General features: G+C 50.7%; 1 protein-coding gene across 2 annotated transcripts in view; it reads left to right on the top strand.

Moving 5' to 3' along the window:
• The window catches only part of CTNNBIP1 (catenin beta interacting protein 1), a 53,175-nt gene extending 35,703 nt beyond the window's left edge, over nt 1–17,472 (top strand). For both annotated transcript variants that reach the window (XM_031962901.1, XM_031962902.1), the window contains exons 4-5: nt 141–231; nt 16,988–17,472. In XM_031962901.1, the coding sequence (XP_031818761.1) occupies nt 141–231; nt 16,988–17,046 (150 nt within the window). In that variant the 3' untranslated portion in view covers nt 17,047–17,472. The remainder of the gene's footprint in view (nt 1–140; nt 232–16,987) is intronic.
• The last annotated feature ends 825 nt before the right edge of the window (nt 17,473–18,297 follow it).

Below are 18,297 nucleotides of genomic sequence, written 5' to 3' on the forward strand. Positions count from 1 at the left end.
GGTGGGGGGGAAGCTCCTCATCATCAGGAGCTCTAGACAGGAGCTGAGAGGAGGGGGTGACAGAGGAGACCCTGTGCTTTTGCAGGCGGGAATGCTTTCTGTCCTTCACCCGGTCACCTGTCTCTCTCTTCCCCTTGCAGCTGACAGCCAGTGAGGAAGAATTCCTGCGGACGTATGCAGGGGTAGTGAGCAGCCAGCTGAGCCAGCTCCCATCACACTCCATCGACCAGGGTGAGTTGGGGCAGAGATGCAGGGAGCAAGATGGTGCTGCAGAGACAGCAGTGTTTCTGCAGGCTCCTCTAAAGGCCTTTCTTGTGATAATGAAGGGGGCTTTGGAAAATGACAATTGGGAATGAAAGGGGAGACATTTGGGCATTTGTGTGAGACCCCAGTGATTGTCAGGGAGATAGAAGAGAGAGGATGATAGGAATCCAGCCTGCCTCTGCCTGCCTCTGCCTCCATCCCACCAAACATGGAACCCTGTACCTTGGCAGTGGGTGATTTTCATTTGTATTTCTCTTTCAAGCATCAGTAAGTCAATTAGTGCCTCCAACTCCTGCTGTTCAGTCAACCAACAAACATTTTCTTTTTCTTTTTCTCTTAGTATCTTATATTATTCAGCATCCTTAAACTTAAAAATTTTGATTTTCAAAATATGTGCAAAGATAGTTTCCAACATTCACTCTTGTTAAACCTTTTGTTCCATTTTTTTCCTTCCCCTTTCCCCACCTCCTTCCCTAGACAGCAAGCAATCCAATGTATCTTAAGCACGTGCAGTTCTACACATATTTCCACAATTATCCCATTGTGTGAGAAAAATCAGATCAAATATGTATACATATATTGTATTTAATATATACTTTAACATATTTAACATGTATTGGTCTACCTGCCATCTGGGAAGGAAAGGGGGAGGGGAAAATTGGAACAAAAGGTTTGGCAATTGTCAATGCTGAAAAATTACCCATGCATATAACTTCCAAATAAAAAGCTATAATAATAATAACAAAAGAAAAATCAAATCAAAAACAAAAAAAAAATGAGAAAGAAATAAAAAAGCAAGCATACAACAACAAAAAAGGTGAAAATACTATACTTTCATCCACACTCAGTTCCCATAATCCTCTCTCTGGGGTCAGCAAATCCATTGGAATTGGCCTGAATCGCCTGATTGGTGAAAAGAGCCACATTCAATGGACATTAATTAAGCTCCAACTGTGTGCCAGGATGTGTGCCTTGAGGCAGGAAATAAGAAAACAAAACCTTGAGCAGTCCTTACCCTAAAGGGCTTACACTTTGTTTTGTTTGGTCCCCACTTCTCCCCTTCCCTCCCTCTCCAGACTGAGAACAAGCCCCGACTGGCCTGTCAGCACTCAGCAGAGAGCCTCAGCCCATGAGGAGACGTGCATATAGATGAATGTTCCCTTTCCCGAGTGAGAACTGGATGTAGCACCAGGCCATTCCCGAGCCCTCTCCCAACCATTTAGGACACTCGATGCAGCGACTGCTGCGGCCCTGTTTATCTGACAAGGCTTTGGACTTTGTCTCTGTGGCCTCGGCTTTCAAGTCTGGTGCTTGGCCACGCAATGTCCTGTGGAGCTGGGGACCAGGTAGCTTTTCTGGCCTGGCCTGGGGGACTTCTTTCAGAGGGCTGGAAGGAGCAGCCTCTTTAACGCTGAGGCTGACAGACTTCAAGTTCCTGCACGTCTTCATGGTTTGGGGAGAACTGGGACTCAGCTTTGCAAGCAAGTAAAGTGCTGACAGGCTTCCTTGTTTCAGGGTCTGATTCTCTCCTGTCCTCCTCACTCCCTCCTCAGGGCCTGCCCTCCCTGGACGTAGTTTGCCCGCAGCCCATTGAATTGGCCAGCCTCCAGATTCTCTCCTCTTTGCGGGGCTTAGTGGAATTAATAAAGTATAGAGATTTTCAAGCTTTTGTTCTGGTCAAAGATGGTTCTTCTGCCTCAGGGGCAAGTACCGAGAGGGTTCCCAGGATCCTGAGCCAGGACTGTTGATTCTTGTATTAGTTTATCTGTGTCATCTGAGCTCGAGGTGGGCAGGGCTGGTAAACGCCAGGGCTTGAGCAACACAACTTCTCTGCAAGTCTGACCTAGATCCATAACCAAGTAGGAGTCTCCTGTTTTGGGAGACTTTTCTGCCTCTTTTATGGACTGGTGGACAAATATTGAAGCTGGGGTGTGACAGGATCCATATGGTCCAGCTTAGCAGAAATCCTCCCCCTCCCCCGGTGGAATTGTCTCGGGCAGCTGCCTGTCGGGCCCACCCCCACCCCCTGCATACGGAGGCTGTGCAGACTAGCCTGGGCACCCTGGTGCACGCTGCTGGAGGCCGGGGAGAGAGATCACTCTCAGTGGGCCAGCTGGATCTGGGGACAGCTGAGGGGTCGCTCTTCACTGGTCTTTCGTGCCCTTTGGAGGGCTCATCTGGTATGTGCTCCCCCAGGGCATCAGTGGCCAGACCCTTCACCTTAGAGTGGGCAGCACGGCACTCAGCTGTCTTTCCAAGGAGTCGAGCCATCCTGGGGGAAAACTGGGGTCCTGCCCAGGCTATGGTTACTTGTTGTTGCAGCCTATTCTTTGCCCTCATTTCCTGTCAGGGGCAGGCATTTGGGTGTGCTGGGCCATGCCCGAGGGCCAAGCCTTAGGCAGAGCCCCCTCACCTTCCCTGCCAGCCCAGCCATTTCCCTTCAGATGTGCTAGGAGCTCTGGGTGAGCCTGTGTCTGAATTAGGGAAAAGCCAGAGCTCCGCCTCCCCTGCTGGGCGGGGACAGGGGGGAGAAGGGGTGACAGCATCCTGAAGCAGCCACCGCTTTTCTGCCAGAACAGGGAGAAGGGAGCCCCGGGAGCCTTGCATGGTGCTCTTGGGTGGAGAGGCCGCTAGCCACACCTTGGGCGGGCAAGAGGAGCCCAGTCAGCAAGCCGCCCGAGAGCCCGGGGCTGTGGTCACCTCGAGCTGGCTCCGTCCAGGTGGCCCCCAAGTGTGCTGGGTGGCAGGCAAGCCAGAGCCCGGGGGCTTGGGCGCAGGAGGTAGGGGGCAGGCCCCACCAAGCAGCTGAGCTCACAGCCCAGGATCCCTCACGCCGGCCAGCTGAAAGTCACACAGGCCTCCATTGTTCCCTGCTCTGGAGAAAGAAAGGAGACCGGCTGCCCTTCCTAGACCAGCTCTGGGGCTGTGGCTGGGGGGAGGCCCTCCCCTCTGCCCCCTACCCTTGGTCATATTTTAGAAGGACCTTGGGGCTTCCTTCAGAATGCAGGGTACCTGGTGTCTGCCCCACTGGCACAGTCACTGGAGCTTGGGGAGCTGGTGGAGGGGGCAGGGAGGAGAGACAGATGGATTTGGGCAGAGGTGTGGGAGCTTGCTGTCCACTAGGTGGCAGGCTGCCTCAGCTAGGGGTGCCATCCTTGCCCGGCCCCCTCCCTGCCCCTCCTGCCTGCCCCCTCCCGGGACTGTTCTTTCTGAGCCCTGCTCTCCAACTAGCCCCATCGGGCTCCCCCCCCCACCTCCGGTTCCCTTAGGGGGGCCTATGTCTCTAGTCCCCTGCCGGAGGTCGGCAGAGAGGCTCGGCTGCTGCTCTCCACCCATCCCCTAAACTGGAGGCTCACAGGGAGGCCACCATGGGGCTCTTGTCAAGTGTGTCGGGGGGAAGGCTGGAAGCCTGAGAGGGAGGAAGGGACCCGGGCTCAGGCAGTCACCGCGGCAGCTGCCAGCACCTGCGGGGGGGGGCTTGCTCGGGCAGGGAGGAGGCTTGGTCACCGCAGAACTGACCGCAGCCCTGCTGCCTTTGGCCGACAGGCTGGGATAGAGGGGCTGAGCGGAATGCTTGGGTTGCTTCCCAGAAGGCCCAAAGCCAGGGCAGTGGCCGCTCTGATTGTTTCTTGTGGGGCAGGGCAGTTCTCCTTTGTGTGGCCAGGCCGGCGTTGGAAAACTTTTCTGGGCTCACCTTTCTGCAGACTTTCCTACAAAAGTTAAAGCTGCATTTATTTACACTGCTCTACGCAGCAGCCGATGCTTGCGGTTTGTCCTCCCCATTAGACTAGGGACTCCTTGTGGATGGGATCTGCTCTTTACCTTTGTGTCGCCAACCCTGGGCACGGTGCCCATGGAGGTCCTTATTAAATGCTTGCTGAGCGGTTGACAAGCCCCTGGATGGGCAGTTGCCTTCTGGCTTCCTTTTATCTCTGTAAGTTCCCTCTATTTAAGGTAGAGTTGCGGTCACTGGTGGAAGTCAGCGGCTATACATTGTAGCCTCAGCGCCAAACCTTAAGCCTCACTGTGCCTTCCCTGACATGGGCAGCAAACGGTGCAGGCTCTGTCTGAGCCGCAGCGGAAGGGCCTTCCTCGTAGCCCAGACTGGTCCCTCTTGTCCCCACCCGGGACATGTCTGAGAGACACCCCTGCCTTACCTCTGATGCAGGCCCTCTCAGTCCTCCCTCAGAGCCAGAACCGGGGGCACAAGGAACTTGCAGCTCCCCATCCCATCCTCGAGAGGGTTTCCAGGACTGATGTGTGAAGCCTCCAGCTCTGGACTTGATTGCTCACAAATGGTTTCCTGGGGCCATGTTGCCTTCCTTTGTAGAAAGCTGAGGGAGCCACTGGGTTTGGGGGGCAGCGGGAGGAAAGTCTGCAGAAAGGTGGTCTCCAGATTTGAAATAGCTGTGGCTCTCATTCAGGTAGCCACACTGGAGCCAGTGCTGTTTCCCAGAGGGCTTTGCAACATGCAGAGCCCGGCTATATTGCCTGCGCTCTGGGGCTGATCACATGGGACTGGGGGCTGGGCGGGAGAAGGAGGGAGCTCAGGTCCCCTCTCATAAACAGGAAGGTGATTCCCAAGAAAAAGATCTCAGAGGTTTGAATTTCTGCCTGGGTAAATCAGTGAGGACAGTCCCAGGGAGGATTGCAGGGGCTCTGGGAAAGGAAATTAATCTTCTCTGACTTTAATCAACACTTACCCAAGAATTACCTGTAACCCAATAATAAAAATTGTGCAACCTAATGTGCTTGTACATACATGTGTGTGCATGCGCACGCACACACACACACATGCAAACTGAGACATTAGCTGAGCTAAGCTTGGTTTAAGGCACCCACACAAGCAGACTTTTGAGGGAAAAACCATCTAAAGAAAGGGCAAAGAATGTTCTGTATAGAAAGCAAAGTGGTTCCAGGTCAGTGTTCTGGCCCTGAGACCGGCTTTATGGGAATGGGCAAGAGCCTTAGACCTTCTTAGCTTTGGTAATGTAGTCTCTTGTCTAGGTCTGAGGGTCAGCAGCTGAAAGATCTTAGGGCACCCACTTGATAATGGCTCCCATTTCAGTTTATGAAGCTCTTTCCCCACCAGAGTCCTAAAAGAGGGCAAGGATCCTCATTGTATGGATGAGGAAACTGAGGTCTCAGAGACATCACATGGCTTCTTTGGAGTCTCACAGCTAGCAAGCCAGAGCCAGAACTCCAGCCCCTCCCAACCCGTCCTTCCTGAATTGCTTAGGGAAGAAAGCCATTCCCACTCCTTGTGACTGAGAACAAAGCATTCATTCCAAGACTAGGATGGTTGACAGCAGAGCATAGGAGCATGGACTGCGCGTCAGCCTGCAGCTCTGCATTGCAGGGACACTTAGCCCAGAGCGTAGGGAGAGACTTTAAGCTGGGTCACGAGGGGAGGGAATTGTCCTGTAGTCGGGAGAGACAGATGAGTTTTGTGGAGACTACGTGAAGGACTGGGGCTGCTTAGCCTGGAGAAGCAGGGCTTCTGGGAAGCATGATTGTCATTGCCGAGCCTGCTAGTTGAAGGGCTGTCACAGGGAATAGAAGCTGCACTTGCTTTGCTGGCCCCGGAGGGCAGAGCCAGGAGAAGTAGGTGAAGGTGCCAGGGGGCACATTGAGATCTGGTGTAAGAAAAGACTTCCCCTCATTACAGGTCTCCTGGCTCTGCCCAGGGCCCGGCCATGGTGGTGGGCTTGGGCTTGGACGTGAGTTCCTCATGCTCACCTTGGGTGCTTCCTCTCGCCTGCTTCTCCCTTGCCTAAGGCAGGAAAGAGGCTGTGTTGGCTGGGTCCTGCCATGTGGGACAGAGAGAATTAATTTGCTGTCAGGACAGTGGGTTTATGCACCAGGGAAAGACCTGGTTGGCTGGGCTGTGGGGCCTGCCTGGATCCTCAGTGCCCAGTGGTCAGGGCCTCAGAGGTGGGAGAGCCAGCCCCTTTTACCTGATAGTTGAGGAAGTGGGGCTCCAGGCTAAGCTGGAGGTCAGAAGGAGCTGTCACAGTAGGCGGAGAGCAGCAAGGTCTTTTGTTGTTTTATTTTTAGTTCTTTTGCATCCAGCTCCAAGCACAGTGCCTGGCACACATAGGTGTTTAATAATTCTTGTTAATGGATGGATGAGCTCCAGGGCGGGCCATGTCACCATCCCTTTTGTGGGATACAGTAGTTTACACTCTTAGAAGCCCTTTTCTGTTTCCATCTGTGATTTTCATAGTATTTTTATGAATGCAATATAGCAGGAAGAGCATTGGATTCAATCAAAGGATCTGGGTTCAAGTCCCAGCTCTGTCTCTTGAGGCTTTGACCTTGAACAACAGGTGAAGAGTAAGCACAAGCATTTATTAAGCGCCTGCTCTGTGCCAGTCACTGTGCTAAGTGCTTTGCAGTTCATGTTCCTACTCACCCTGCTGGGAGGTGGGTGCCGGGATTATCCCCACTTTGCCTTTACAGTCACTGAGGCAGAAGTTGGTGTGCTCAGGGTCCCACAGTCAGGGAGTGGCCGGGACCAGATTAGGGTCATTGAACAAGTCCCTGTGCTCATCTCCAAAGGGAGGGGTGGGGGAGGGGGGCTGTCCTTGGAGATCCCTGCCTCTGAGCTGCTGGGCCAGGCCAGGGGGCTCAGGCAGAACCTTCCCTCTGGACTCACGGACCGCTTGGGGCACTGCGGCTTCTGCTTGTGCTGTGGCCTCCAGAGTTCGAGCCCATTTCCTCCAGATAAGATGATGATGGCCTCTGAGGAGAGCTGATCCAGCTGGCTATGCTGCCACCCTCCATCCCCCCTGGGGCCTGCTGGCTGCCATGGCTCCTCATCCCATCCTTCTCCAAGTGTTCCAGGGGACCCAGTGTCCTTGGTGGGTAGTTGTTAGTGCCCTGGAGCCTGGTGCTGCCCTTGGCTGCTGCTGAGACCTTGATGGCTTTGTGGCTGCTGTTCCCATGGCAACAGAAGTCTGGTTCTGTCTCCAGGAGAGACCGGGTCTCTGGAGAGCTTTGAGGGCAATTGAGCTGAGGCACGTGGCTGAGCGGAGGGAGGAGACCATCCAAAGGGCTGCCTAGGCAGGGGGCTGGGGTTGGGCTGGGCATTCTGTGTCCCAGCGCCAGGGTGCCCTGCGTCTTTCCCAGCCTCCCTGGCCCCCCGGGGGCTGTAGCAGGACCCTGCTCTGTTGGGAGCCGGGCAGCCCTGGCTGCTGGCGCCGTTTTTGCCTGGGCTTGGCCGCGGAGACGAGCTTGTAGGCAGATATTCGGCAGGACTGCTTCCCCAAAGGTTTCTTGCCGGACCTTGTTGCTGCTGATTCTCAGGGCCCCGGCGAGCTGAGGGGCCGCCTTATCTCCTGGTTGGGGAATTTGGGAGACCCTTGGACCTGATGCTAGGTTTCCATCTTTGAAAAGGCCTTCCCGTACTTTGGCTTGTTGTTTGGAAAGAGAAATTCTGGGTTTTTGAAGTCTGAAGGGCTTAACATGAGACACTTGTCCTGGGAGAGAAAGCTCCAAAGAACTTGTATCAGTTCAGGAAGGTCATTATTGACAAGAAGTTAGTTCTTGCAGACCCCTTGGGTGCCTCTGTTTGTAGGACACTAGGTGGTGCCATAGTGCACAGCCTGCTGGACCTGGGATCAAATTCTGCCTCAGATGACTTTGCTGTGTGGCCTTGGATAAGTCCCTTTACTTGCATCTACCCCAGTTTCCTCATCTATAAAATGGGGTAATACTAGCACCGACTGCCAAGGGTTGTTGTGAAGATTAAAGGAGATATTTATAAAATGGCTCGCAAAACTCTGAGCACTATGTAAGTGCTAGCTATTATTATTTCTCGGGAGCTGCAAAAGTGTGTAGTGGTCATTCAAAATAGGAAAACAACTAATGTCCTGCCTCTCTTTGGGCTTCTAAGATCACATACAAAGCTGGTAATTTGGGACTGGGCTGTCCAATGATGGGGCCCCCAGACCAGTGGGGGAGGCCTCCCAGTGTCGCAGGTGAGCCAGCCTGCTGCTATTAGGGCTCACTTTCTGAGCCCCAGGTTCTCCAGCCAGACCTTTACAGCCTCATTGATGGGGCCTGTGCAGGGCAACAGTGAGTTTGGGAACTGTCGATGGGGTCTCACCTTTCTACAGCTTCCCCACTGGCATATCAACAAAGGTCACAGTTCATCTGGTCGTAGCATTTGGTCCAGAGGCACTTTGTTTTTCCTGGTCAAATTCTAGAAAGTGTCACTAAGGGGATAAAGAAGCAGAGCATCTAGAAAACCAGAAATTTCTGTAGAGCTTACTTTAAGGTTTGCACAGGACTTCACAGATGTTATCTGATTTCATCCTCATAATAACCCTGCAAGGTATTACTACTGTCATTCCTCTTTTATAGTATGGACACTAATGCAGAGGAAGCATCTGAGGCCATATTTGAACTCAGGTTTTCCTGATTCCAATTTCAGCACAGGACAGTCCTGCTAGCCCCCTGCCCGGGTCAGATGGTCTAGAGCAGGGGTCCTCAAACTACGGCCCATGGGCCAGATGCAGCAGCTGAGGACATTTATCCCCCTCACCCAGGACTATGAAGTTTCTTTATTTAAAGGCCCACAAAACAAAGGTTTTGTTTTTATTAGTCTGGTCCCCCAACAGACTGAGGGACAGTGAACTGGCCCCCTATTTAAAAAGTTTGAGGACCCCTGGTAGAGCATTGGATTCAGTTTTTAGAACCACATTTTAGAAAAGATACAGAGCAGCTTGATTCTCTCCTGAAAAGGGCAACTGGGTGGTGAACCATGTCACAGTCCTACCATAGAGAGATCTGCGGCAGGACCTGGGACGGTGATCCTGGGGACAGGAGACTGGGCCGGCCCTGGGAGCTGCCTCCCGCTATTAGCACATCTGGCATGAGCACGAGGGACCAGCTGAGTTCTGCTCAGCCCAAGAGAGTGAGAGGAGGAAGGGCCCGAGGTTTCTAGGGTTGTGTTTTAGGCTGAACCTGGGAGAAGTTATCTTGACCTTGAGAGCTGTCCCCAAGAGGAAGGTTCTGCCTTGGGAGGCGCAGGTCTGTAGGCCAAGGCCAGGTATATTATAGTAGAGATTCATGTGCGATTAATTTTGGCCACTCGGTTTCCTTCCCACTAGAGGCTTCTGAGATTCTTCCTGTTCTTTGTGTGTGTAAGTATTGAGCTGCATAATTACTCACGAAGCAAGCTGGGCTAAGTCTCTTCGTCTTGCTCCGTGTCGGTTTTCCCTCCTGTAAAAGGAAGGGATTGAACTAGATAGAGTCCCTAAAATGCTTTCCTGCTCCCAGCCCTATGAGTCAGGCTGAAAATCACACCTTCTCCGAATTGGGAAGGACTTTTGAGATCCTCCAGCCCAAGCTGCTGGTGATAGAGGCTGGATGTCTTTGGGAGAGAGTTATTGTATGTGTCCACACCCAGGGATGGCTACTGCAGCATCCCTAACAGATGAGCATTCAGAGTGGCCTAGAAGCCATCTGAGAAAAGGAAGCACCGGCAGCGATCACCTTCTATGACTGGCTCTGACACTCCCTGCATGGTGGAGGCCACCTGCATGGAACAGCGGATAGCACCTACGCTGAGCTAAGAGACCAACCCTCCCAGGAGCAGGCTGGGAGGACAGGGCCAAAGGGTCTCTGTGAGGATTTTCCCCAGGGCCACCTAGTGAGAGGGCTATAGAAGAGAAGGCTTTGTGTACAGTTGCACGCATTTGCATATTTCCCCAGCCTTTTGGGAGAATGTTAACATTTATTCTCACCCACATTATTGACTGAAATCCTCAACAATATGTCACAGACAGCTGAGTAAGTGTTAAGAGTGGGGTGAAGGGGGGGAGTTGTCAAAGGCTCAAGAATCATTTTCTAGGCCATAGTTTAGAGACTCTTGGAGTTAATGTTTTTATGTGCTGGTCTGGCCAAATCTGCCTTTACTTTCTTGTTATTCTGAGCTTTAATTAGTGGAAATGTAGGAAATGTCCACCTTGAGGATGTATTTTGTGGAAACAGGGTAATGACCCTATTGTCCGCCCCGGCCCTGCTGGCGAGGAGCCAGCTTTCCTTTCTAAGCTCTGGAAGGTTGGTCATAGCTCACTTGACTGTAAATGCTGAGTATGGAAGAAGCAGGGCTGGGAGAGCATAGAGGCAACAAGACTAATAATCCCCAGTTGTGATTCAGAGAGAAATGGTTAATAGGAACCACGGATTAGTGAAGTGCCTAGGTCAGGAGAGGAGCTTTGGGCACTGAGGCAGTCATGTCTCTTATATTGTAACTGTCTGGGACAAAAATAAATGCTTGGTCATTGAAAGAAATTAATATAAAAAAAAGCAACTCCAACATTTTGATGCCTTCAGTTCCAATTGAAACCAGCCCTGATTGTTCCTTAAGATGGAAATAGCATTAATAGGATCATAGATTTAGAACTGGAAGGGACTTTAGACGTGAGTTAAGTTCAAACTAGCTCACCCTTTTACAGGTGAGGAAACTGAATCTAAGAGCAGTTAAGTTGACTGTCTCAGGTTACATAGCTAGTACGAGTCTGAAGGGGAATTTGAACACCGGATTTCTAACTCTGCATCCAGCGCTTTGTCCATGACATCTCCCTTACCATGGCATTGCGAACATCAAGGGTTCTTTGGCCAGGGGATCTCAGAAGCCCATTCTGTTGTTGAATGATTTCAACTTCAAGAACCAGGTCATGGAAGCAAGTAGAGGGCCTGCCTTAGAGTGGAGGCATCTGACCCTGAGCTTCCCAGCCACTGGGACAGGTCGGCAGGTGTGAGAGCAGCCATCCCTGAGAGACAAGGGCCCTCGTTCTGCACCCTCTGTCCTAGGCGAGAGCTGCCTCCCAAGGCCTCTCTGGCCCCGGAGATGAATTATGCATGCTAGCTGCTCTCTGGACAAACAGGGGCATTCCTTTGAGCTGTTGTTTCCCAGCTCCTCTCTCCTCCCCGCCCCAAAGAATTAGACTTTAAAGGCAGAGACAAAGGCAGACCTGGCAGCTCTCTCGCTGCCCCAAAGCACATTTTGCTCTTTCTCTCCTCTGAACCCCATTCATGGGAATTTATCATGGAGGACAGTCCTGAGCATGTCTCAGCATCCTGTGGTTACTCCCTCTGTCTCCATTCCTAGGGGTTTAGACTGACCTTTAGACAATGCGTCATGGCCCCGGTAGGTGCCTTTCTCAGTGGGTAGGACTGGATTGAGTAAGAATGACTTCAGATAGAATCAGGGGAGGACCAGGGCAGGAAACATGTTTCTTCCACACCCTTGAAATTCAGAGGGATAGAAATGGCAGATGGCAAAGGGAGGTCCTCTGAATATCACTCATAGTGCATAGCCCCCTACCCAGTGTCACCAAACCAAAACAGAATCTGGGTTGTTGGGTTTGTTTTGTTTTGTTTTTAGAATCTATTAAATTAGCAATAAAGAAGTTTGTGTCTGCTGGGACATGATGACCTTTAAATCTCTTCCCACCCTTCTTGAAGGGACCCGGGTCGGATTGGTAGTAGTATTTACCCCCATTGTTTGGCCTTTATGGGTCCTCTTTGGCCTCCTCTGTCAAACTGGGATCCCTGCTGCTGTCCTTTTCTGCAGACAGAGGGAAGGACCAGATGGTCTGGCTCCTTCTCCAGTTTTGAAATGTCTAATCTTGTGATTTGACCTTCCCCCCTGAGATAACCCCTCATCTATCTGTATTTAGAGCTAGGTCTTGCTAGTTTTCATATTGTCTTCCCATTGAAATGGGAGCTCCTTGAGGGCAGAGACTATATTTTTTGCTTTTCTTTGTATCTCCAGGGCTTAGTACAGGGTCTGAAACACACTAAGTGCTTAATAAATGTTTGTTGCCCAACTGCTTGGGGCACTGTGGCCGCACTCAGATTCTGGCCATTAAGCAGAAAAGAAAAAAGGCAGAGAAAAGAATTCTGGCAGCCACTTCAGCCTGAAGGAGAAGTAAACCTTTCCTAGCCTGGCTCTGCACCAGAGCCTGCCTCTGCAGTGCTTCCCAGAGAGGAATGCAGAGCAAACAGGAGCAGTCACCCACCTGGCAGAGAGCAGAACGGGTACCATCGGTCATGAAAAAGATCGAAGTAGTCGTCTGAGAAAAGCTGAGCCTGGAGAAATCCCCAGAGAAACAAGGTCCTGTTGCAAAGCTATTTTTAAAAAGAAAGCAAGTCCGAGGAATAAGAAAAGGCACAGGATGGGCGTACTCTCTGGAGGACCCCCCCAGTCTGAGAGTGCCTTTTGGGAGCTGGGCCCCTTGGCTGCATCGGATGGAGAGCCTCTACTGGGACCTCCATGGACCCTGGGCCTGCTTGTCTGCAATTTGGTTGTGGCAGGGAGGAAGGGATGATGGAAAACTGGACCTTACATGTGAGATTTCTGTCTGTCAAGAAGTAACCATCCCTTGCCATGTAGGACGAGCAGACCTGGCCTCTTTATTTAGAACACATGCTCTAGAGCAGTGGTTCTCAAAGTATGGTCTAGAGAATCCTGGGGATCTCTGAAACCCTTTTAGAGGGTCTACAAATTCAAAAATAGTTTTTATTTCCAATATGGTAAATTCTATAAATATAATATAGATAAACAAAACCGCTTTGGAGAGATCCTCAATAATTTTTAATAGGATAAAAATACTGAAAACAAAAGTTTGAGAACCATTGCTCTGGAGAGCCGGTGAAGGCCCAGCACTGGGCCAGGTAAGAGGTCCTCTCAGGTGCAGACTTCCCAGCATCCTCCTGGAAGGGAATGCAAAGGGTTGCAGGGAAAGGGAAGAGTCTGAAGGAGAGATGGGACAGCACCCAGTGCTCCTGCTGCTGCTGCTGCTGCTGACGCCTCTCTACTGCCCTGAGATTCATTAGTAAACATCTCCTCTCCCTCCACCCCCACCCCCCCCTTCCTATCTAGTGGGATAGGAAGGAAGCAAATGAAAACAAATTCAGCATCTGTTAGGTCACCAGCCCAGCTCCCATGCAGAGTATGATGTAATCTTGGATTCTGCTGTTGCTAGGAAATTCTGCCTGCAGTGATATTGTGTGGTCCTCAGAACGAGCAGAGAACAGTATGTTCCTGGGATCCTGAGGGAAAGACTGCAGGGTTTCCTGAAAGAGAGGAGTCTTTGATGGCCCTTCTGAAGGAGTCCTAGTTTCAAAAAGTCAAACGGCTGTCTTCTCAGAAGCGAGTTCTCTGTAAAGCTCAGGATTATGCTAGAGCCTACAGAGCCCCAGGAGGACTGTTTCCCTAAGCAGCACTTTGGGTTTTCTGATGTTGAATCGGGGACTGGCCATTATGATGATGTTAGACTCCCTTGAATGGAGGATTGGATTATAGGGTCCCTGGGTGGGGAGTCCAGGGGTGGGAATCCTAATCTGGTTTTCCAAAAACAGCTAGAAAGGGAGCTTGCTGCAGCCCATTGGGTGGTTGAGATTTTGGAAAGAAGATGCAGAGGGAGGGGAATAAGCCATACTGGGGAGAGGCAGGACAGCAATTTGGGGTGGGGTGAGGCTCGCCCTCTTCTGTACCCACTCACATGCCAAGAGTCGATCTGCATAGCAGCCCACACCAGCCCACTGGGCAGTCCTTGGGTTGCCTTTCCTATCACGCCATTCCAATCCTCCCCCTCCTGGGAAGAATTCCTCCTTGAATGCTTGATAGAAATGAGCCAGAAAAGCCTGACTAGTGGTGTTTGAGTAGCAGCTGAGAGTTCCTCTGGAGAGGAGAGCCACAGCCAGGCTGCCAAGTGGCCAGGCCATCAAGGGCAGTTGGGGTCAGATTGTTTGGGTCTTAGCCTGAGCTTAAGGGGACTTTCCTCTCCCCATAGTCCCTTCTTTTCGTAGGGGAGAAGAGTCTCATTTCCCCTCCAGGTGTCTGGAGTTTGAGCAAAATGCCTTTCTAGAGATTTGGGAATGAATGGGTGTGGAGGGACATTTTTGTTTGCTTTTGTCCTTTTTCCCTCCCCTTTTCCCCAATCTTTGCCTTTGCTGGCCCATCATAGAAAACATGACAAAGGAAGTGATTTCATTAAGGCCTGGAACAGAATCCTAAAGTCAAGGAAAAAAAGATTTTGTACATATTGAAAACTGAGGAGCCAGGCAGAAAGGTCCACTTAGTCCAGACCTTGCTCCTCTGAATAGCTGTGAGATCTGGGGAGAGGAGGAGCTCCCCAAACACTTTCTCTTATTCATTTTATTTGGAATGTTTTATCGATGTATTTTGTTTTTTTGATATCAGAGTCACTTCCTGATAACTGTTGCCCTTCCCTGTTAAATTGTCCAGTAAGCGACTGTGCCTGACACAGTCTGTGTCCACACACACCTGCCGGTCACCGTCTGGAGAGGAAGCAAGTGCCTTCCAACTTCAGTACTGGTATTTAGACAAGCATTTACTGACTACCTATTGTGTGTCTGTGGGAAAAAATGCTATCAGCCCTTGCCTTCAGGGAACATCCATTCCATCCTCTTGGAGGAAACCATGTGCAGAGAGAGAGAAATATTAAAAGAGCCCTAGTAACTAAAGGGAAAAGTTTCATTTGACTGAGTTCTGTTGTCTTTTAGAGTGCATTCAGAATGTCATTGTCTTCTGCTCTGCATTAGTCCAGGAACCTGCTTACTCCCCATATCCTCCCTGACTTCCTCATATTTGTTGTGACTTATAGGATACTATCCCCAAACCCTCTTGCTTTGTGCAGCCATTTTCCAGCTGATGGGTGCCTGCTTTGTTACTAGCTTTTTGTTACTTGAGTTGATTAATCAAGCAGCATTCATAGGAAGTGCAGCTGTGAATCTTGTAGGAGAGACAGGAGGGGAAAGTAGACTAAACTGTGGATTTGGAGCCAGGAAAAAGGGAAATCAAATCCTACTTCCAACTTTTCCTAGTTGTATGACCCTGGACAAGTCATTTAATCTCTTCAGTGTCAATTTCCCCTTTCTATAAGATAGGATTGCAATAATAGCACCTACTGCAGAAGGTTATTCTGATGATCAAAGGAGGTGACAGATATATAGCTTTTGTAAATCTTAAATTGCTCCATAAATGGGAACTGTCTATGGTACCTTTCGAACTCTGACTTCAGGGTCTCTGCCCACTAGTGGGATCCCTTGGTCAGAGTGTACGAATAGCCAATGTCTAGGATCCCTTCTATTTGGAAGGCTGAGGCTGCAGGAGATCAGGTGTCCACACTAGGTCTGGCCCCAATATAGGGAACCCCTGCAGGGAGCAGGGAGGCTGTCTGTGGAAGGCAAACCAGACCAGGCCAGAAACAGAGAGGGCAAACTTTCTGTGCCAGGGAGCCAGAGCAGCCAGCCTGCAGGGAGCCGCTGCACTTCCAGCTTAGGTGACATAGGCCCAGTCTCAAAAGATAACAAAGTAGATGGATTGGTCTCACACAATTCTTAACTTTTCCAGAATAGTCAGACTTATTCACAGCTCATTAGTCATGTGTTCCTAGTGTGTCTGTCACTCCCCAACCCTTCCAACATAGTCTGTTTCTGTCTTTTTCCATCTTTGCCAGCCTGACATGGTTATACTTCAGAGTAGTTTACATTTGCATTTCTCTATCTTTTTTTTTTTTTTTTGCTGAGGCAGTTGGAGTTAAGTGACTTGCCCAGGGTCACACAGCCAGGAAGTGTTAAGTGTCTGAAGCCAGATTTGAACTCAGGTCCTGCTGACTTCAGGGCTGGTGCTCTATCCACTGTGCCACCTAGCTGCCCTTTGCATTTCTCTTGATAGTGATTTGGAGTATTTTTCATTTTGTTGTGAATTTTTAATTTTTTCTTTTGAAAATTGTTCATATTCTTTGACTACTTATTGATTAGGGAGATGTGTTTTCATGTATTTTAATCAATTTAATTGAACTTGATAGAATCTAATCAATTCTGAGTGTTAGATGAAAGAATTAACTTCATCTGAACTCTGCAAAAATATTGTCTCTTATCTCTGAGGCCTGGCAGGCCAGCTGAGCTTCTCTTTGCTTGCTAAAATGCTCCACGTTCAGTTCTTGTTCTTATCAATTTTAGAACTAAGCATGACATTAGAGACATCAGGAGCCATTTATAACATAGCCCCCAAACTCAGCATTTCCTCGGTGGCACGAGCACGCTGGAGGAGGCCGGCTAGCTCTGGGTCAGGCTGCTGAGCCGGTCCTCGGTGGGCACCCTTGGCACCTCCTCTCTGTCTGCCTCAGCTTCCTCAGCTGTGATAGGAGGCCGGGAATCGTCCTCCCCTCCCTTGGTGGTGTCCAGGAGCTTAGCACGGTCCTGGCCCAAAGTGGTCACAGTGTCAGTGGTTCTCCCAGCAGCAGCAGTCACAGCTCCCTCCCCACCCCTTCCTTGGGTCTCTAACTGGTTCTCTTGTCTGCTCTTAAGTCAGTTAATCATACCTGCCCAGACTTGGGGAAGGGGCACAGGAGCCCTGAGGTCCCACCCTGAGCCTGGGGCTGCCCCTGCTGCCTCTGCAGAGCCACTGTGATTGTGATGGGGTTCTAGCTCTGCAAGGCCACCCCACCACCCTGGGATGGAAGTTTGGGAACAGGAGGCAGAATGAGCCAGACCCCTTAAAGACGGGAGCAAGGGAAGGTGGGTGTGCTGAAGGCCGCCTCTTGGGTCATGGAAATTTGGGCCTGAAGCCTATTTGGGGGACCCGGCGGGTCGGTGGGCATCGTCTTCCTCGGCCACCAGCCCCACCACTTGCTGGTGCCCTCCCTCATCACCCGGCTTCTCTTTTTCTGTGATGTAGGTGCAGAGGACGTGGTCATGGCGTTTTCCAGGTCGGAGACAGAAGACAGGCGGCAATAGCTACAGCGCAACCTGGAACCCACTGGAAGTCAACGAGGGCCATGCAAGCTCTGGGAAGCTGGCTGCCTGCACCGGTCCCCTGCCCTTCCCTCCTCCCCACTCTTCATGCCCCTAACTCCCTCTCCCCTGCCCTGGGAAGCACCTCCCAGCCCACTACCCAGCTGGCTGTGTTAGCGAGGGGGAGACCAGTGGTGCACATGGGATTGGCTCAAAGGGATGGACTTTGTAATTGGCTACAGGGAGAAATCTTTTTATTTTTTAAAACCTGACCAATGGAAACCTTTTCTTTTTATTTCTGCCTCTTTCACCACCTCATCCCTTTTCTTGCTGTCTGGGCATAGAACTTCCCAGGAAGCTCTCCTATGCCTTGGTGCTTTATTTAGGTCATTTTTAGCAATGTGAAAAGGTTTTGATTGGCTGCCTAAAACTGGAAACAACTCTTGATTGGCTGGTGAAAAGAAAACGCTTCTCTCTTTGATTGGTTTCAGGTATTCTGCTGATCTCAACAGCTTGATTCTAAGTAAAGAGAATAGGGGTTGGGGCATTGGCTGTTACATTTGACTTGAAAAAAAAAATACAAAACTAAGTGTGCTTTGCGATATTTATTACACAAAGAGCTGCTGCTGCTTTTAAATTTTATTTTTGAATTCGATTGGCTTATGGTCGATGTGTTTGTTTTCCTGCTGGCTCTAGTGGCCATAGATTTACCCCCAAAAAACTACATCCACAAAACCCTACCACCTCTGCTGCTTGAAATCTCTGGTCCCAGGGGAAGCCAACTCAAGAATCTATTTACATTAATAATTACACCTGCCCTCCCTGGAGCTGGAAATATAAAAGGCTCCTGGGCGAGGCCACAGCTGCAAACCAGGACCCAGGACAGACTGGATATCAGCTCTGTAAGAGTCAGAGTTAAGCGGTCACCAAGAGCTGAGGTGTGTGAGTGTGTGCCCGTGTGCCCGTGTCATGTACATGCACACACTCACACGTGCCACCCGCCACTCTTTGTAGGGTTATGATGTTGCTGGAAAAAATACAGGGCCCCCCTGCCCCTAAAACCTTGTTTGTTCTGCAGCCTGAAAGCTTCTGGCTTGGAGGGAGCTTCTCTGTCCTTGTTTAGAGACTGCTGCTGCTTCTAAGTAGGGAAAAAGAAGCCCCAGGAGGCCCCTAGGCCCTTCCCTCAGGCACTTGGGAGGAGATGGGGCTCAACTCACAGGTCCTGAGGATGCCTTTGTGCACCCCCTTTTCTTT

The sequence above is a fragment of the Sarcophilus harrisii genome, chromosome 3, assembly GCF_902635505.1.
Source record: "Sarcophilus harrisii chromosome 3, mSarHar1.11, whole genome shotgun sequence".
Taxonomy (NCBI): domain Eukaryota; kingdom Metazoa; phylum Chordata; class Mammalia; order Dasyuromorphia; family Dasyuridae; genus Sarcophilus; species Sarcophilus harrisii.